Source organism: Pholis gunnellus (genome assembly GCF_910591455.1).
Source record: "Pholis gunnellus genome assembly, chromosome: 1".
NCBI lineage: Eukaryota > Metazoa > Chordata > Actinopteri > Perciformes > Pholidae > Pholis > Pholis gunnellus.
Genome location: NC_136528.1, coordinates 9,201,972 through 9,222,563, shown reverse-complemented (window position 1 = coordinate 9,222,563; position 20,592 = coordinate 9,201,972). Strand labels below are relative to the sequence as shown.

The following is a 20,592-nucleotide window of genomic DNA, read 5'->3' as shown; positions in this document are numbered from 1 at the left end:
AGCATAACAGAATTACAAGACATTCAATGTAATTTCAACACATTCAATAGATATTTAAACAAATATATAATATTCCCCAATTATTTGTGTGTGTGTAACATTTTTTTAGTTATTATTGTAGAGCCACGTAGGAAGCGAGAGGTACTATTGCGAGACCGTATATGTGTATATCTTTGGAAAATAAATGTACCATTGACTGTTATGATAAACAGGTTAATCCAGCCTTTAATTCGCAGGTAGTCTATCAGCAGCGGCTCCAGGGAGTTTATCTGCCTCAGGGGTGGTTCATGAGTGAAGTCACATGACTTGCTATTTATACATAAATAGTGCAGCAGTGATATCGAACTTGCGGAAGGTCGTCTGTATGTCCCCGCGAGAAGCAGACCAGGGAATTTTGGATAGGACGTCCCACAGTTGAACCTGCTGTTGAGGGACAGTTGAACCTGCTCTTTCTGGAAATCGGAAAGGCAAGTCTGACAATAATAACGGAATCCACATCAATCCTTTAAATTTAGGAATTAATCAGTAAAAGGTGGAGGATGAAGGGCACTGATTGATTGTGTGATTCAGAGAATGAATGAATGAAAAAAAAAAGAAACAGCTGAATCAGAAACCAGAACACCAAGCAGAATACTACAGTTTCACACTTTTATTTGTTTTTGGTGATTAAATAGCGTCTTTCTTTGAGAGAGCAGTTGGCTATTTGTGTTTTACAGTTTGCTTGTGAAAGAAGGTTTGTGTCTGTGTCTGAGTCCTGAACTGTCCCCTTAAGCCCCACAATATTTGATCTGCTTTCTCTGCCTTCATCTCTTTGCTGCTGCTCACAACAACCAGGCCAGACTTGGCACAGTTTGCCCCCCTGTGCCGTCATAATTCCAGATCTCGCGAACAAGCGCGGAGTGTGTAATCAACCCTGGGCCCCGTGTGTCGTGTCCTGCAGAGCTGAAATGTCACTTTGCTGTCTCTAGGCCTCGCAGCACGGACAGCCGGACCGGAGTGTGTGACTAGGGGGCTCAGGACCTATTTGTGTGTGGGGAGGGGGGCGATTATAATGTGCTTTGCTATTTGACAGCAGATGCAAAAGTAGTTATTTTACCACCTACCTCTGCTTGTTTGTGTTCATCTTCAAGAGCTAGAGGGAATCTCAGGGCGGACGATCAGTGGCCATGTCGACCCTCCTGCGCTGCATCTCCAGCTCTTCTGTCGTTTTGCTCCAGAAAGGAGTTCGTCAGAGGATACCTGGAAGGAGGCATTTCAGAACTTTCCCTGTGTTATGCGACCAAAAGGCCTCAAGAGGTAGGAAATGTACATCTGTATTAAAATCTTTTAAAATGTGTTTTTTTTTCATAAGAGGACAGCCTGGGTCTGCATGCTTTCTTTTGGTTTGGATTTCCTCTGTGTCTTACTTGAGGAATGAGAGTTCACTCAAGGACACTCTCCCTCTTGCCAGACGAGTGGAAAACTCCACGGACCATGAACTGGTTGCCAGAGATCTTCCCATAATAGGGAGAGCTGTAGTGAAGCAGGCCGTGGCTATGCTCCCTGTAGGAGCTGCTAACATGTGAGGTCAGTTAAAGGTGACATGTAGAAGCTTAGCTGCTGTCTGGCAGATTATGCTCACAGACGTTTGTTTATCGAGTCTGTTTCTTGGGCCACATGTCACAGAGTGTTAGTGAGACTTTTGCGAGTCACTGAGTGCTTTTATAAGTCTGAATTTTGAGCGTGTCCGTGTGGGAGTGCAGGCCTCTCTGTGTGTGCTGGCTCCGAGCCAATCACCTGCTAATAATGTCTCCATGGTGGCGAGGTCACCATGCCGTGTATGGAGAGAAATGTGTAACCTGACACTGTTCCCAGTCACACAATCTCGGCTGTACACGCATGCTCTCCTGTGTAATAAAGGGGATTTTGTTTGTTAGTATGAAAGCTTCTAATATGTTTTTGTTTTTGAATAAAGACACACATTCCCTTGGGTTCAGCAGACTCAACCATCAGCTGGTGTTTGTGTTCAGGTGTGCTCTACAAGGACCTGGTGGTTGGGGTTCCTAAGGAGACGGTACAGAATGAGCGTCGTGTGGCGTTGTCTCCTGCGGGGGTGGAGGCGCTGGTCAAACAGGGCTTCAAGGTGCAGGTGGAGAGTGGAGCTGGAGAGGAATCCAAGTTCTCCGATCAGCATTACAAAGATGCTGGAGCCACCATCACTGACGTCACCGGAGCCCTCGGCTCAGACTTGGTCCTCAAGGTTCGCACACATCTGCCGTTTGCTCTGCTAATAAGACAATCCAGTGTATAGATATTACTGAATTTATACTTTTTCTGCTGTAGGTCCGAGCCCCGAGTTTGAGCGAGGCAGACCTGCTGAAGCCTTACTCCACCTTGGTGAGCTTCATCTATCCAGCGCAGAACCCAGAGCTGATGAGGAAGCTGTCAGAGAGGCAGAGCAATGTGCTGGCCATGGACCAGGTGCCCCGAGTCACCATCGCACAGGGCTACGACGCACTCAGCTCCATGGCTAACATCGCAGGGTAAAGAAAAATGATAATGATAATGATAATAATCAGCTTCATTTATATAGCATCTCTCATAACATAAAATGCAGCTCAAAGTACTTCACAAGAGAAAAAAAAGGTATTTAAAAACAGGGGACACAAGAAGTGAAAACAATAAAATAATAAAATCCAGAAAATAGGATCATTATAGTAATAAATAAGTTGATACTGGTAAAATCAATTTAAAGATATATAAACAAGTATGAGAAATACAAAATAAATATAAAATAAATAGAATAGAAAAAGGTGAAATTAATTAAAAGCAAGATTGTAAAAGTAAGTTTTGAGCTGTTCGTTCAAACTATCAACAGAAGTTGCTTGTCTTATTTGTGAAGTATGTTACACAAGCCAGCGCTAGACGACCTAAGGGAACAGTTTGGAGCATACTCAGATAAGCAATCTGAGAGGTATGAAGGTGCTTTAAGGTCTTAAAAACAAGTAAAATAATTCATCCTCAACGTTAAAGGAACCAGTGAAATGATGTTAGTACTCGTGTAATATGTTCTGTTTTCCTGTTTTTTGTTCAAATTCTTGCTGCTGCGTTTTGAAGTTGCAGCCTATCAATGCTTTGTTTAGGTCGTCAGTAAATATGAAATGTTTGTAGCTGTTTAGGAATGTTTAGTTAAAGCAAATGTTTGTTTTGTAGGTACAAAGCTGTGGTTTTGGCTGCTAACCACTTTGGCAGGTTCTTTACTGGTCAGATCACAGCTGCAGGAAAAGTTCCCCCAGCTAAGGTAACCGTCTACATATTATGCAGGTCAACGAGAGTGTCTTCCCACAGTCTTTTCTTTTCAATGTATATCAATCAGAACCATCCCTGAACAATAATGCATATAGATGATTCTGCTGCACACAGGTCCTGGTTATCGGAGGTGGAGTGGCTGGTTTGGCAGCAGCAGGTGCAGCCAGGTCAATGGGAGCCATAGTCAGAGGATTTGACACCAGGTATTTCGATGAAACATTGTGTCTCAGACTGCAGACTGAGTGCTGATGGTTGTGATGAGTAACCCGACTGCGTGTTGACTGTCAGGCCAGCAGCCCTGGAGCAGTTCAAATCATTTGGGGCAGAGCCCTTAGAGATCAACATCAAAGAGTCTGGCGACGGGGTCGGAGGTTACGCCAAAGAGATGTCTCAGGAGTTCATTGACGCTGAGATGGCCCTTTTCGCCAAGCAGTGTAAAGAGGTCGACATTGTCATCAGCACTGCCCTGATTCCAGGTCAGTCACACTGGTACCATCTCCCTCTCTTGTCTTTAATCTTCTGGCGTTTAAAGCTGCATTAATCACTATTTGTTGCATAGTAACATTGAACCAGTGTGATGAACCAACTGAGGGAGAACTACCACTCAACTCTGCAAGTCTTTTAGATTATTTTCTTTTTTAGCAGCCTGCAAATGTACTTTTTAGTTTTAGACTCTGCTCTCATCAATCCTTGTTTGCAGCCGTTTACAGCAACAACACTTGGATAAATCACCTATAAGCTGCTGCCCACAGTTTGACACATTTTAAGATTGGCTGGTGAACAAGCAAAATGTATCATCTAGCAGCAAAAGACCCAGATGTCTTTCTCAGCAGTTGGTGGGGATTAAAACAAAGCAGGTAGCCAGACACACAACTTCATGCAGATACTAATGTTGCTTCATGTTTGTTGATTGTGTAACTAGGCAATGAATCGCAAACACTTTAGCCATAACAACTCCATACGCTTGTTTCGAGTTGTGTTTCGATGTTCTTCTGCCTCCTTGTGGCCAAAAACGGATGAATGCAGCTTTAATGTGGATTCACTGTCCTCTGACTTTCTTGTTTCTCAGATTGCATGATATTACGAACAGTTGACGCATCTCATCTGTCCCTGTGTTTCCTGTTCCCATGCAGGGAAGCGCGCTCCCATTCTGATCAAGAAGGAGTTTGTGGAGTCGATGAGGGACGGCTCTGTGGTGGTGGATCTGGCTGCAGAGGCCGGGGGCAACATCGAAACCACCAAGCCTGGAGAGCTGCACGTTCACAAGGTGAGGTTTAAGACTTTGATAAAGAACAAAAGAAATGACTTGAAAGCCCTATTTTTAATATAGAATTTGCTAATGATCTACTTTTTTTGAATAACTAGGGAGTAACACACATTGGCTACACAGACCTGCCCAGCCGCTTGCCCACCCAGGCCAGCACTCTGTATTCGAACAACGTACTGAAGCTGCTGAAGGCCATTAGCCCAGACAAGGAATACTACCACTACGAGCCCAAAGACGAGTTTGACTATGGAACAATCGATCATGTCATCCGTGGGACTCTTGTTATGAAGGTGGGGTTGTTCTATTTTATGTAACTGTCTACTGGCAGCCTCTGTCTCTGCTGGCATCCCTCCTTCCCTCTTGGCATCATGCTAGGGTACTGCGGCAAATGACTACTAAAAACACGATCCCAGCTGGGAAAAGCTCATGTTGGATCGCATCAAGAACATTTCAAAATATAATTTTCCAGGAATTTTGGCTTTGACACATTGTTTATGGCAGAGAAAGCATGCAACCTCAACAGGACATATCGGTTTACCCCTTGTTAAACTAAGCATTATTTAGGCTTCTTAAAAGAGAATTTAACTTTCAAAACCACCGTTAACTGTTTTGTGATTGCTGTTTGTTCAGGATAATGTGCTGTGCGGTCCATGAGTTTGTGTTTTGAGTGCTCCCACCATCCAGGCGAGATCCCCCACAATGCAAGACTCCAAAGTCTTGATGTCTGTTTCTCACGCACAAGTCTCTGGACGTCTTCTGTGTTCTCACACTCGTCTGCGTGTGTGTTTTCTAATGTGTCCAGGACGGCAAGGACATTTTCCCGGCGCCCCTCCCCAAAACAGCTCCCCCAGCCCCAGTGAAACAGAAAACAGTCGCAGAGTTGAAGGCTGAGAAAACGGCGGTGATCTCTCCGTTCAAACGCACAATGACCTCTGCCGGCGCCTACACTGCAGGTCAGACATGAATACACAGATACATATAGAAATATTCACACTACTAGACAATTGGCACAATATAATGTGCTACAAATTTATTTTACATGGAAGTTGGAAATTTCCCCATCCGATTCTGGAAAAAAAAAAGGGCTTCTCTGCAAAGGAAAAAGAAATAAAAATCACGATACAATTAAAGGGATATTAATTTAATGACATTATTTTGTTTCGTTTGGCTTAAATTGCTTAAATGGTTGTTTAAAAGCTTTTCCTAATATTACTTACCATGGTGTTAAGTTTTGGCTCTACAATCTGTAGTAGTGCCAAATAGAGCTGAAACAATTAGTTGATGCAAAAAAAAAGAAATCATCACCAGCAATCTTGATAACCGGTTACTTGTTTAAGTACATTTTCAAGCAGAAATGACAAAGATGTTGATGGTTTAAGCCTCTGAAATGTGAAGATTTGCTGCTTTTCCTTGAAACAAAAACAAAAAAAGAAGCAATTTTAAAGACGTCCCCATTGGCTTTAAAATGCCGCCATGGAGAAACTATTTTCCCTATTATTTGATGTATTATTGACCAAAAGATGAATTGATTAATCAAGCAATCTGCACATCAACTGATAATAACAAATAATTGTTAGTTGCAGCCCAAGTTTCAAATAATATCATATTTGGATCAATATCAGTTTTTATTGCTTAGAACACTGAGCTCACCAGATCTTAATGGGACGTTTGAAAGCAGACACTCTATTATAACTGAACACAGTGACGAATACATTTTTAGTAAAGTATGACATGAGAGCTCAGTTCTTTGAAATGTTGGAGAAACTATGAATCATCACACTTGCATAGTTATGAAAATAGAAGTGTTTGTTCTTTTCCTATTCAATTTTTCCATTGCTTTAATGGTAGAAAAAAGGGGGACTGGAAATAAAAAAGACTGTATACTTTTTTCCACTGCATCAGTGTGGAAAGAACTGTACGCACACAGGCAGTCAAACATACTGTAACAACAACACTGCTCTGTCTCTCTGTAGGTGTGTCCACCTGTCTGGCTCTGGGCATCATTTCCCCCAACGCAGCCTTCACCCAGATGGTCACCACCTTCGGCTTGTCTGGGATTGTGGGATACCACACTGTGTGGGGCGTGACCCCCGCTCTGCACTCACCCCTCATGTCTGTCACCAACGCCATCTCAGGTCAGGAGTCAGCTGAAGATGGTTATGGCCAAATTTCTATGTGTTTTTCTGATGGCTTGACTTCTGTCCGTCCTCTCTTGCAGGTCTGACAGCTGTTGGAGGTCTGGTGCTGATGGGGGGAGGTCTCACACCCTCCAGCCTGCCTGAGAGTCTCGCTCTTGCCGCTGCCTTTGTTTCCTCCATCAACATTGCCGGTCTGACATTCATCACTTAAACGTAGAAATAAAAAGCGAGAACAAGATTCATTGTCTGCCCAATCACATGAAAAATATGTTGTCATCTGTGTATATATGCAGGTGGTTTCCTGATCACCCAGAGGATGTTGGACATGTTCAAGCGTCCCACTGACCCTCCAGAGTACAACTACCTGTACATGCTGCCTGGGGCAGCATTTGTCGGGGGATATGGAGCCTCAGTGGCTGCTGGATACAACATTGAGCAGGTAACAAGACGTATATCTCTTCATTCCACTCACATTTGTTCTCTATAAAAGTATTTACAAGTAGCTTGTATTAAAGCTAGAGTTGGTAATGTTGAGAAACCAGCAAGACTACGCTACAGTTTAAAAATGATCTAACCAGAAAACCCACCCCCACTTTTTCTAGGGAAAGTAGCACTAGCTCCACAAGTCACTAAATCTAGTGAGAAAGTGACGACAACGTTCCCTCAGGGCTCCCTCCGAAGCCTCTCCCCCAGAATTCTCATTCTGAATGTAAACAACGAACATGGCTTTTGTTAGTACTCACAGCGAGCAGCGTTTGCAAGATGCAATGAGTGCACAGGCAGACTGTAACAGGCTAGTACGCCGTGACAGGCTTGTTTCTCTTTTTTTTTTTTTGTCAGAGCATTTGATTTATTGATTGCTGTGAGGATGTCAAGAGAATTTAAACAAATGTGCCAAAAAAACGTTTTTTAAGAACATTACCAACCCTTACTTTAAATAACTAAGTAGCTTGTCAGTGAAAGGAATCAACTGCAGTACGCAGAGTATGTGGCACTTACGATGAATGTGGTTGTGATCATGGTGAATGTGTAGTTTATTTTTATTTTTATTGACGAGTATTAGGGGGCATTGTCATTAAGACTATAACATTTCAGAAAATACTTTAAAATGTCCATCGCAAGTTCACTATGACGTCTTTCATTTTTGCTGAAATAATGACCGAGGACCTAAACGATTGATTGACTTTAAAAATGACTGCTGTTTTGTTTTCTGTCGATCGCCTCATCGAAATAATCGACTTATCATTTCAGCTTTCAGTATTTTGATAAAGCTCCTATTCACACCTTTAACTCGACTGTGTCTGTAACCATACTCAAGCTCTACACAAATAAGTCTGACATGTGTTTTTTGTTTTTTTCTACCTCAGATGATGTACTTAGGCTCGGGTTTGTGTTGCGTCGGGGCGCTGGCGGGCCTCTCTGCCCAGCGCACCAGTCGCTTAGGGAACGTCCTAGGCATGATGGGAGTGGCAGGGGGCATCGCTGCCACCCTCGGTGCCCTCAAACCCTCACCAGAGCTGCTGTCTCAGATGTCTCTGGCCATGGCCACAGGGGGAACCCTGGGTATGTGACTTGCTCCTTTTAGGAGGATCTACAACTGAGATACACATGATGTCGTGCTGTCTTGATTTAAATAATAAAAAAATCAATACAATTCGGGCATGGCTCCATATTAAGTCCAGCAGTTTGTTTAGAAAACTGCAAGACCACCATGAATGAGTTACATTTTATTAACTTTGCATGCGACTCCTCTGGTCTTTGAAGAGTGTGATTTTTCTTTTTCGCTAATTCATAACAGAACATCAATCATCCTGTCCAGATACAGAGATGAGTGGGTTTTGTCATCGCGTGTGAATGTTGTACACGTTAATAGTAATTCAAGAAAGCAGGATGATAAATGATGTTTTCATCACGCAGGCAGCCGAGCATGAGGGTTTACTCCATGTTAAATTAGTGTCATTAGATTGGCTTTGAAGATCCAGCGCCGTTTGTTAAGAGTAATGTTACTGAAAGCACGTGTTTGCCTTTTAACCATTTGCTTTTAAAAAATTAATAATTTGTAACCGTAATATTTTCAATCTTTTGTATTCAAATGTAGCCAATGTGCATGAGCAGTTTGGTGTCTGGTGCTTGACTCAGCCAGGCAAACTGTTGTAACTCACAGAGATTCACTGAAATCTGTTGTTTGTTGGATCTTCATATCTCAGGTCTGACCCTTGCCAAGCGTATTGAAATCTCAGACTTGCCGCAGCTCGTGGCGGCCTTCCACAGCCTTGTGGGTCTGGCAGCTGTTCTCACCTGCGTTGCCGAGTTCATGATTGAGTTCCCTCACCTTGACACTCACCCATCCGCCGGTGTGCTCAAGACTGTGGCGTATCTGGGCACCTACATCGGAGGCGTCACCTTCAGTGGCTCACTGGTGGCCTACGGCAAGCTTCAAGGTAAAGGAATTTACTCCAAGAATATTTGTAGCATCTGCAGCACACAACTACATATATTGTGCATGTGACATGTTTTAAAGTCAGTAGAATATGTCCTTCATCATTGTTCTTTATTTGACACAGACGCACTAATATCTGTATAAACACATGGAGCTTTGCGTCCTCTGGCACTGATTGTCTCTTTCATCTAGTTAAAGCCAAAAATCCTCTGGTAAATCCAGGCCTGGGCTGGGGGGGGGGGGTGTGTGCATGTGTCAGCAGTCACTAATTTGCATTGCAGTGCGACTGATCAAGAGGAACACATGAGAAGCTTTCTAGTCATTTGTTATGGGCAGTGGCTGCATGGCTGTGGTTTGTGGATGGGACAGACTCTTGGATGGCTGATTAGAGGCCTCCACGGGGAAGTCTGACAGTTCAAAGACGCTCGACACTGCTCGAGAGAAAAGCGTGTTTACGTGTTTTATCTTGTCCAATTATTCCCCTTTCAGCCTCACAAGAAGAGTGAAAATAATTTCCGGCTTCTCTGAATATGTTTGTTGGAAAATGTTTTTGGTTGTAGGCGTCCTGAACTCGGCCCCCCTGCTGTTGCCGGGACGGCACATGTTGAATGCCGGTCTGATGGCAGCGTCAATGGGAGGCATGGTGCCGTTTATGCTCAGTTCGAGCTACGGTACCGGCATGGGGTGTCTAATAGGAGTGTCTGGGCTTTCCACTATTATGGTGAGTTTCAACGATTCAACAAGCTGAAAAAAACATATTCAAAATAAATGTAAACGAACATTGAAGATGTGCAACTTTTTCGTCAAGTAAAAACTGTTGGAGAGTAATTTCTCTCCTGTCTTTGAGTGAACTAGAATCACTCTTTTCAATACATGGATTAAATGATACAATACATTTTTTGTCAGAGCAAAAGTTGGTACCAAGTAAGTGACTTGTACTCTGTGTACCAAGTATGTAAAATGTTATGTGGTACTTTAGAAATAGTTATTGTAGGAGATGATGCACATTTCAATTTGAACAATGCTGCATCTCAAACAAGGTGGTTTTCATTTGCATAACTGGCTCAAATAACTCTTGCTTTAACTTCTCCAACCTCCCCACAGGGTGTGACCCTGACAGCAGCCATTGGCGGCGCTGACATGCCCGTGGTCATCACCGTGTTGAACAGCTACTCCGGATGGGCGCTCTGTTTCGAAGGCTTCCTATTAGACAACAATCTGATGACGATTGTCGGAGCTCTGATTGGCTCCTCCGGTGCCATCCTCTCCTACATCATGTGTGTGGTGAGTGGACGCACGTCCATCCAGTCACAGGTGTGAACTTGCACGGTGTACTCGGCACAGATACCTGAGACAGAGTTATTGTCCCCCTCTCCTCCAAGGCGATGAACCGTTCACTGCCCAATGTGATCCTGGGTGGGTTCGGGACCACCTCCACAGCAGGCGGTAAGCCAATGGAGATTGTTGGCACTCACACCGAGGTCAACTTGGACCAGACCGTCGACATAATCAAAGAAGCCAACAGCATCATCATCACACCAGGTACACACTGTACTGTACAGTACATGCAACGCAAGACACTTGACTGGGTATTAATAAGGAATTTCCAACTTTGTGGCCTGATGTGAGACATTACATCTCACCTATTATTATTTTACGCACTAAAATAATCGATACCTTTTTATAGATTTATGATGTTGCTGAGCACATTTTTATTATTTGCCATGTGGAAACAGCTGCTGTACAAAACAGTATACAAAGTGACCGAGGTTTAATTTAACATTTATCTGTGTCTTTTGTCTGTCACAGCGTTGGCAATTTAAAAAGTGTACTCTAGATTTAGCATTGCATTCCTATAACATTGTCGGACTCAAAAAATCGGAGAGATCTACATTACCCACAATGCAACTCTACCTAAGTCCTTGAAAATACACGTTAAGGTGTCTTATGCTAGTAGCGGCTAATTTAGCCTCGAGTCTCAAGCAAAGGAGAGGAGCGGGCTCCCAAAGTCAGGTAAACTCACTTCTATCGAACTCCACACCAACAGATTTATTTTAGTTTTCATAGTCATCAGACCCAACCGACACTGACTCAAGTGACGTCACTTGAGGTACTTCTTAACAGATTTCACACAGCTCCCTCTGGAGACCCCCATTTGCATTTGAATTCCCTCAGAGCTGTGAGCAGAATTGAGTGTGTAAAACGGTGGAGTTCCCCTTTTAAGTTTCCATCTAGAGGAATACCAGGGAAACTCTGTGGACTTTTAAACTCTGCCATTTTGTGCGGAGCCGGTTCAACAGACGGAACTTATTTTGAATAGCTCATGGTCAAAAACACTGCACAGTAGTTAACACGTATGAGGTAATCTGCCATTGTGGCAAGTCTGCCTTTTTAGTCAGCGAAAGACTAATTGTAGCAGATCTTTGTGGTCATTTTAAACCACGCATGCATAAAGTACTGTTGCAAAGACTTCACCACCAGCACGAAGTGGAGACGCTCCTGATAAAGACCAGAGGCCTTTGGTAGAGGTGTGGAAAGACGTTTGGGCTGACATCAGAGACTACGGTGGAGCACAAATGTCAGATTCCCTCATCACTGGACAGCCCGGATCCTCGTCTGCACTCCAGCTGCAGCTTTTCCACGATCTCACACATCCGATGAACTTTACATGACAACAAAAAAAAAATGTTTTCGCGGCAGCTCACGAAAAGATAGAAGCTTTCGCAAAATGTTTGGAAATGATCCGGATCTTGGGCTCATTGACATGGCAGTCATTAAGAATATTGAAGCCATGGTAACCACAAGAGGGAGCAGTTTGCCCACACATTCTCTCACTTCGACATGGACTCTTAAAAGTAAATATAGTGAGTGTGTGTGACATGTTTGTCAGCAGTAAGAGTAGGGGATGATGATTTCGATTTCTGAGTGTGAGATGGAAACCACATCCTGATTTAAAAAAAAATAAAAATCCAGACAACTGAGTAGTTGTTGAGTGGCCCGAGCTAAAGGAACCACTCTGAAGTACTTGGATACTTGGATTTCTGTTGTTTTCCAGTGGCTCCAAACCAACGCAAGGACAGCTGTGTGGTCCAACATGCTGGTTTGATTAGAGAAACAGTGAAAAGTCATAGGAGCTATTGAGGCCAGACTCAAGATTTCTCCATGCGCTGTCAACAACAAAGCACGGCAGCGAGGAAACAGAAGGCTCCGGTTGTCTGGGGAATTAGAAGATACGGGCTACGGGTGACTGGCTTCAAAAAGCTCGACCAGGGTCAATGCTGAACTCTACAAGGTACCTGACCACCAGGGTGAAATAGGGGTTAGGCAGACACAGGGAAATGAGCTCTTTGCACGCAGGGTACCCAAACGCACACCACACATGCGAAAGGGTTCAGAAGAAAAATGTCTCTTAAACCAGTGAATCACTATGATTTATTGCAGAGAGACTTGAGGTGAATGAGGACAGTGAGAGGAGGACAAAAGACAATATGAAGGGTTGTGGAATCACTGGTTTTATTGTTATCGAACCCTGCCGGATTGCTGTGCTTTCATTAAAAAAATTAACTATTGTTGTGTCAAATGCTCGCTTCATCCTATAGGACCACAAACAAAATAAGAATAAGACAATTGGATAATAGACTGATCACATCCTAAGATTTAGATTTAGGCATTTTTTTTTTAGGCTACTGCATGTTTATTCTCTGTATGTGTTTGTGTTTAGGTTGGGGTCTGTGTGCAGCAAAAGCCCAGTACCCGATTGCAGACATGGTGAAGATGCTGAAGGAACAGGGCAAGAGTGTCAGGTGAATATCTGTGCTCTGCATTTACTTTATTAAAAAAAGATGACTGCTGCTCCTTTTCTCAGTGGGATAGAATTTTTGTGTTTTGAAGTGACAATCCTTGAGATTTCAGTCCAAGTTGATTTAGAATTTCTGAGTGAAAAGAATGTAATTGTGCTTAGAGTGTGGCAGTCTGGAGTCTTGTTGCTGATACATGAGCTTCAAATATGTGCATAGTTCTATTATTTTGAGAAAAACTGAAATACAGCATGTTTTTCCAGGAATGTTGCCACAGAGACTGCACATATATAAATACTTCAATACTTTCCTCAGTGGGCCAAAGGCTCAATCACAATTGTGTGATCTCCTTCGACTTGAATATCTTCGAGATTGGCACTTTAAATGAGGCAGTCTAACCAAAAAACAACTCCTTTCCAACACCAAATATCTTTATTTTCTCCTGACAGCAAAGCTGGAAACTGCAAAGTACTTTTTAATATGTACTGGACAGTACGGACGTAAAGAAGAGACAGAAGTACATTTACTCAAGTACTGTACTTGAGTTAAAGTGTACTTGATTCTTTTTATTTTACACTAGTTTATACTGTTACACCACTACTTTTCAGATGAAAATATTGTACTTTCTACTCCCTTTATGTGACTATTATAGTAACTTAACATGTGAACATGTTAAAGGTCAAACAACCCAACAGTATACTGCATGAAGTAGTTAATAGTAACTGCTTCATCTTCACATCTACAACATGAAAATGCTGCTCACTTACTTGTGAATGCATAATATTATATATAAAATATATCACTGAGGGAAGACATTCTGCTGCGTAATGAGTACTTTTACTTTCTTTTCTTTTTTTGCTACTTTTTCTTCAGGACATATCTTAATTCTCCACAACTGAATATATAATATATTCTGCATTTGTTTAGACAGGTGCATTTTGACTTGTGGTTCCACAGGAGCAGGGAGTAGCGAGCTTTCAATGCAAATCAAGGTGCGTTGATGAGCAGTAACATTTTTTTTCTGCAACAGGTTTGGTATCCACCCAGTGGCTGGTCGTATGCCCGGCCAGCTGAATGTCCTCTTGGCTGAGGCTGGTGTTCCCTATGACGTGGTCCTGGAGATGGATGAGATCAATGATGACTTCCCAGGTTAACTCTTTTGTTTAGTTTTATATCTGAAGAAACCTGTTAAAATGTTTATTACATGGTTGTCACTTTGTCAGGAAGGTGTCCGGTAATAGCACTAGATCAGTTATGTGTAATAATCTCATCCCCCGTTTCATACGCACTTGGAGCAGCCTCGTGTTGTCTTGATATTTAGACATGTCATTTTTCATCAGGGCAACAGTTTTTGTTTTCCTAGCAACCGGGCGAGCTTACTTGAGACACATGGTTCTGTTTATGACAGAGGGAAATAAGTGTGGTGCTGGTGGAACCCAGTGACACCAGTGAGGACAATCGCAGGGCATTTCGCCAACGGTTTGTCCGCGTCGCGTATAAATGTGTAAACATCTGTGGCCCACAGAGACGGACTTGACACTGGTGATCGGAGCCAACGACACTGTGAATTCTGCAGCACAAGAGGATCCCAACTCCATAATCGCTGGCATGCCTGTTCTGGAGGTGTGGAAGTCCAAACAGGTTGGTCTACCATTTAAACTACCGTTAGATAAGTATTGCTGCAACAACAATATCCCTATATGTGTATCAGAGTGGCACAGTGACCATATACACTTATTTAAACTCTACTCCAGGTGATAGTGATGAAGCGCACATTGGGCGTGGGCTATGCTGCAGTAGATAACCCCATCTTCTACAAGCCCAACACATCCATGTTGCTAGGAGATGCCAAGAAGACATGTGACAGCCTGCAAGCCAAGATCAGAGAGTCCTACTAGTGGCCCCTCAATGGTTTACCATCATAGACAGCAGTTCTCAAGTAGAGTATTTTCCCAGCATTAGCTTTCAGGATATATATTTTTGGAGAACATATTTATCGGGTCTGGAAGAAATGTGTTTCTACTACAAGTTGATTTTTTGAAAATAAGACATTAGTAACTCAAACACAAACGTGTACTGATTTGTAAATAAAAATATTTAAACGCATCTGAGGTCCGCTTCCTTGTTCATTATTACATTTTATATTCAAAGATTTAAATCCCTCACTGAAACCTGCATGACTTAAAGTGGGAGGAGCATTAGGTCTCACACCAAAATGTCTTGTGGTTTGTCAAACATGCTCATTTTCAACATTTTGAATTAAAGACCAAGTTGATACTATTTCCCTTTGTGATTTTTAGAATAGCCCAATTAACTGTTTGTCACTTTGCAGATGTTTTTTTTAGATTACTATTGCTATCATCCCGTTTGCTGCAGCTGTGTGATGTGTGTCTTGTATTTTCTCATATCAAACAAACCTCTTTCATGTTGGGCAAATATAAACCCTGTGCTTTATTGCATATTCTTATCCAAATAGTATCTCATACAAAATAAAAATATCACACAGCCATGAAACAAAAGGGCTGGCATGTGAATCTACTCGTCAGCTACAGTTTATAAGTCTCTTGGAGCTGATTGGAGTTTTTCCTTGAAGTATTCCTCAGCACTTTCCAGCAGACGTCTTTGCTTTGTTGACAACTGAGTGCAGGAAGGAGTAGAAGAAGAGGAGGTTGTCATATTCTCCATTGTACTCCTGAGCAAGGCAATGCTCGCTGAAGTCCATGAGGAAATAATAAATAGCCTCGATAGTAGCTAGGTAGGTGTCTGGTTTGCCCTTCTGACTTCGCCAGAAACACGTTTTCCTCGTCTTCAACTCCACCCGGAGCAGATCTGGAGGAGAACACACGTCAGTCAGAGAGCACTCAAGAACAAAGCGTGAAATCATGTGAAACAGAGGTGTGGGTGAAGTCAATTTGCCTCTAATAATCACCAGCAGTCAGAGCTCTTTGAAATTCTGCACAAATACATTCTTGCATGATTACCTTGTAGTCTTTCATCTGTGCTGATCTTGTTGGTCTGGTTCCATGTGCTGTCAATGAAGACCACCCTCTGTAGGGGATACATCCTTGACTCCAAGCCCTTTGCTTCATCTGGGCTCGACTGCGGCTTCTCTGCAGTGTGCGTGGGGCCTTGAACTTCCTCAGTTTTCAGCCTCTTTATGCGGGGTTCATAAGAGGCACCACGTGACCTGCTGTCTGTTAAGTCCTTCAAACACTGCATCATGTCTTGAACTGAGACAGCATCTGGACCGGGGAACACCAACACCACCTGGAGAGAGCAGAGAGACAACACGGGTTCAGAGTGGAACACCATCACACAACCCAAGACTTAAGTACAAAAAACAGTTCTACAATGTGGTGATTTATACATGCTTTAATTAGGAAGCACTGAAAGAGAGGAATGCAGTTTCAAAAGAGCTAAATCAAGTTGAGCATGAGATCATTCAACTGAGTAAAATAGTTGAGAAAGCAAAAGAAAATCAAAGTTGGAAACTGTCAAATACAATAAGCATGAGGCTTGTGCACTTTAGCCACTGTAATTCTTAAAAGTCAAGTCAAATTACAGTATCTGATTATGTTTAATATAACTTGTACTATGCAACTTGCCAAGCATGAAATAAGAAAATGCAGCCAGCAAGTGACTCGACCTTCTGAATCTATTACAAATTCCACATTTTTTCATTATAATGTTTTATACAATATGGATCCAAATCTAAAATGTGTTATACTACAACTAGTACACCAGGCACAACACTAGGCATTTACTTCAATAATGTGAATTCAGTGGATAGTAACAGCATCAAAACATCACTCAAAAGCAGCTTCTTGCATTCACAATAATACATGAATGAAAAAGGCAAACACGGTGCAATGACAGTGACAGTTTTAAGAGGTAAATTAAGCAGCAGATTCATGAAGACAATAAAAGAGTGCTAATTTAGCTTAAACGATGAATCGACTCATTGATACAAATGAATTTATAATGAATTCAACTTTTCAATTTCAAACTAAAAAATCCAACTTTAAGCAATTTACTAATTATGAATTGCTGCTTTTCTTTGTGTTAACCAAAAATAAATTGAATATATTTGGGTTTCGGACACGTAGTATCTTTTATCCGACCTTTGGCTTTTAAAATTTGTAACAGGCAGTTTTCATTATTTCTTAAGCCTCTTTCAATTATACAGACCAAACAATTATTCTTCAAAAATAATGGGCAGATTAATTGATAATGAAAATAACTGGTACAGCTGCACAATGACACTCAACGGTGTAAAATAAACTCTTTCAACATGGAAATCAACTAACCTTTTCCTTTTTATAGTCTGGTATGCAGGGGTAGGTGTATATGGTGACGTCACTGGGTGCGAGGATCTTGGCATGGACTGCGGTGCTCTTTCCATCCGTCTCATTGGGATGCTTGATGATGTCTATCTTCACTGGGAGCTGAGCACAACATACAATATGTAGAGTCAAGTCCAGTGTGCAAAATGTCTTAAATCTTACATAAACGACATACTGTAGCTGAAGGCCTCTCTTAAACAATCAGGAGAGTCCTGACTTCTTACTGACCTTGATTACGGGGATTTCTTGCAGGTTGACTCCCAGTAACGAGCAGCATGTGTAGCAGAAGAACATCCTTGATCCTCCACATTTAGAGCATTTCAACCTGCCCCTCTCCTGCGCCTTCTCCAGCACCGCATGCGATGCCAATTTTAGACCTTGGAGAGGCAGCTTGGCAAGCTCAGGAGTGTCCGATGAGTCACTAGAGACTGTTGTTTTGTTACGGCAACTAGGATGGAGACGCTGGTCCTGATCCAGGCTGCTCATGCTTGCCCTTTAAATGTTGACAGACCAGTGCGGAAGTATGTGGGCCCTCCGTTCATAGCTGAACAAGAATGACAAAACAAACAATGGCAAATATTGGTAGACAGAAGCAATCCAACATTTACATTACGTTAAAAGCGAGGGGCGCAATAATGTGGAAAAGCCATCAAACACGCTAGAGGTTGTTATTAAAAAGGTCATGAGTCGTTTGTCAAGTTGAATTTAGTTGGGAGATATTTGGTTTATTATTACAACATAATTGGTGAGGTGAGACTGGATCGTGTCTTTGGAATTTGGTTGCATAATATGATTTACCTTTCTTTCTAGTTTCATATCACACGCTTCCTGTTTGGGTACCTCAGCTCTGAAATGAGCTGCCTGATGAATTCAAGCTATACAAAAAGTAGTCCGTCTTCGATTACCATTTAAACTGCTAATACGAGTATATGTAGATAACCTATGAATTATATTTGTCCCTTTTCCTTATTTTATAACTTGGTTTTCATTTGTATAGTTTACTTAGCTTTTCTTATTTTTCCTGGTTTAAACGTCGTTATTATTATTATCATTGATATACACATTCTGATATATTAGCTATATATATATATATATATATATATATACACACACACAAATATATATACACATATTATATATACGTATATATAGCTAGAGAATAAATGTAAAGTGAGCTAAATACATGTAACTAGCGTTACATATTCAGTTATTTGCATTTGAGAGCACAACATGCAGTTAACATTGAATTATTGGGTATTTTCTCTTCTCTTTGTCTCAGTGAAATCTGACAGCAGACTACTGTGCGCTACATGAGCCCCAGTGTACACGCTGTTAGCTTACGTTAACAGCTACAGTAACGTAAACATGATCTGATTCATGCTAGTGAAGCTAGCTTCTGTTAGCAAGCTCAACAACATCTGTAGCTATGAGGCTAACTAGTAGCAGACACAATACATAGTGGCTACTTACGTAAGCTAATACCAAAAGAAAGCAGACGTTGGTGTAGTTGAGTTGAGTTGCAAGCAATACCCTTTTCCATTTGCTAACGTTACTCAATCGCAATAAAAAACGTGTGTAGATCCGCGTGAACGTCTTCTTCTACACCGGAAGTACAGTTCCGTGTTCCGTGAACCTCTTCTTCTACACCGGAAAGACAATTCCGTGTAGAGGAAATAGTACTTTGGTTTATTAATGAATAATATTAATGCATTTACATGTTATCAACGTAAGCTCTGATTTTGGAGTTTCATGATAATAAACTCAAATAATCATGCTAACATTTTTTAAATATATTCATATTAAAATAAGTCAACAGTTAATACACTTTGTCCAACGACAATATTTGTATAGCTAGCCTAGATTGTACTACATTAAAAGTGATTATTTTCAAATAATTCGAAATAAAATTAACAGTTTACAAATTTGTCAGTGTTTTGTTTTTAATATCTAAACATATAATTAATAGGCCCACTTAAAACCACGTGTCCTTTCTGTGAACTATTCAAAGAGCTTTCGCTCTGAACTTTGTCCATTTGTGCAACTCATTCTGCATTTCTACTTCATTTGTTTCAAAACATGCCCCCCTTCCCACATAAAACATCTGCTTATGAACTGTTAGTGATATTGTTTAATCTAGTTATGTTTGTTGATGAACCAGAGTACATTAAAAGTCATAAAACAGCACACAAAAGTCCCAAAACATCTGACAACCTTCCCCTGAGCTACAACTGTCCAACATTTGCTTGAGTTGAGAATAACAAACTTTCTGGGCATCCCAATCTTTAATTTGAAGTTAATTGAATTAAATTTCATCTCTATAGCACCAAATCATAACAGAAGTTATCTCAGGGCATGTCTATGTATAATATGAATGAAAGTGATTATAGAAGTCAAATGAAAGGGTAATTCAGTCTAATTATGGTGTGTTTTCACACTGCATGGTATTTTTTGGGATGCTCTGCAACCGGTCATTCTCTAGACGAATCAAAGCTGGTACTCTTTAAAGTCATGTCGCAAAATTCAGGTTTCACAGGTGATGTTTCCCCAATGTGGCTGATCGAAACCTGAGGGGTTAATTCAGGGAAAACTATCATGAATTATGAATATGCATTTGTCTCATTCTAAGCCAGATGTGCTTGATGTGAGGTAAAACAGATTGTTTTATGTCAAATTTCACAGATACCTGAGCTGTCACACATTTTTACGAAACAGACAATCGCATGCAGACGTGCATAGCAAACAGATGTGTATCAAATGAGATTTTCCAGTGTCCAGTGTTGGATTCCAAACAATCAAAAATCTGCCAAATGTGTACTGTGTACTGTGTGCCACACCATGCTTACCTGTTGTTCAGGATCTGTAGGAGCCTGTTTGTCATGCTTACGGACATCATTTGGTGGTTCTTCCTCCACATGTTCAAGGTGATTCTTCTCTCTAAAACTTAGAACGTTATAAATGTACAGCTATAGTTTCCATAGACAGGATTATGCCTTGCACTGTCTTTTGGTCTTAATGCTGTGTTGCCTTTGGCATTAAGTTGTCACAAATTTAGACATAACAATATCAAGGTTGAGATCCACCCGCCTGCATCAAGTATGAATAGATTGGCTGTTCCTGACATGTTTTATCATTTAAATTCACTTATTTTTCCGTTTAGTCTAACACAGAGGAATGAAAAAAACAAACTGAGAGCTCCATGTCAGCAATGTTTGTTTTACTGTTGACAGCAGTCCAGTTAAAATTCAAAGAAAACTGTTAGTGATACTTTATTTTCCTCTGCATTCTATGTTGCTGCCAGTTTTAAATGTAGTCAGAGAAA

The 20,592-nt window shown here is 41.4% G+C and overlaps 2 protein-coding genes across 3 annotated transcripts; one reads left to right on the top strand and one right to left on the bottom strand.

Moving 5' to 3' along the window:
- The first annotated feature begins 331 nt into the window (after window positions 1–331).
- On the top strand, window positions 332–15,036 carry nnt2 (nicotinamide nucleotide transhydrogenase 2). 2 transcript variants are annotated; one of them, XM_079178169.1, is made up of 22 exons: window positions 332–467; window positions 1,131–1,296; window positions 2,010–2,239; window positions 2,323–2,522; window positions 3,193–3,280; window positions 3,403–3,491; window positions 3,577–3,764; window positions 4,422–4,555; window positions 4,654–4,845; window positions 5,358–5,508; window positions 6,529–6,690; window positions 6,774–6,884; window positions 6,987–7,132; window positions 8,061–8,256; window positions 8,901–9,134; window positions 9,694–9,854; window positions 10,238–10,417; window positions 10,516–10,675; window positions 12,855–12,936; window positions 13,961–14,079; window positions 14,456–14,571; window positions 14,685–15,036. In XM_079178169.1, the coding sequence occupies exons 2-22, from the start codon at window positions 1,167–1,169 to the stop codon at window positions 14,826–14,828; spliced, it is 3,213 nt and encodes a 1,070-aa protein (XP_079034295.1). In that variant the 5' UTR covers window positions 332–467; window positions 1,131–1,166; the 3' UTR covers window positions 14,829–15,036. The 2 variants fall into 2 exon arrangements, with proteins under 2 accessions (XP_079034295.1, XP_079034296.1); XM_079178170.1 differs by lacking the exon at window positions 332–467 and adding an exon at window positions 898–1,026.
- Window positions 15,037–15,357: 321 nt separating this feature from the next.
- On the bottom strand, window positions 15,358–18,872 carry dtwd1 (DTW domain containing 1). Its single transcript, XM_079161409.1, has 5 exons — window positions 18,744–18,872; window positions 17,502–17,817; window positions 17,238–17,375; window positions 15,912–16,197; window positions 15,358–15,759 (listed from the first exon to the last, which is right to left on the bottom strand). Exons 2-5 carry the CDS (start codon window positions 17,757–17,759, stop codon window positions 15,530–15,532), a joined length of 912 nt encoding a protein of 303 aa, XP_079017535.1. The 5' UTR covers window positions 17,760–17,817; window positions 18,744–18,872; the 3' UTR covers window positions 15,358–15,529.
- Window positions 18,873–20,592: the final 1,720 nt, after the last annotated feature.

What these genes read in the sequence shown, in the direction of transcription:
- nnt2 (XM_079178169.1), top strand. Translation starts at nt 1,167, where the DNA reads ATGTCGACCCTCCTGCGCTGCATCTCCAGCTCTTCTGTCGTTTTGCTC. An exon ending in CGACCAAAAGGCCTCAAGAG is followed by an intron (nt 1,297 to 2,009) that starts GTAGGAAATGTA and finishes GTTTGTGTTCAG; the next exon opens with GTGTGCTCTACAAGGACCTG. An exon ending in GTCAGAGGATTTGACACCAG is followed by an intron (nt 3,492 to 3,576) that starts GTATTTCGATGA and finishes GTTGACTGTCAG; the next exon opens with GCCAGCAGCCCTGGAGCAGT.
- dtwd1 (XM_079161409.1), bottom strand. Translation starts at nt 17,759, where the DNA reads ATGAGCAGCCTGGATCAGGACCAGCGTCTCCATCCTAGTTGCCGTAAC. An exon ending in CAGACTATAAAAAGGAAAAG is followed by an intron (nt 16,198 to 17,237) that starts GTTAGTTGATTT and finishes TGCTCTCTCCAG; the next exon opens with GTGGTGTTGGTGTTCCCCGG. An exon ending in CACAGATGAAAGACTACAAG is followed by an intron (nt 15,760 to 15,911) that starts GTAATCATGCAA and finishes GTTCTCCTCCAG; the next exon opens with ATCTGCTCCGGGTGGAGTTG.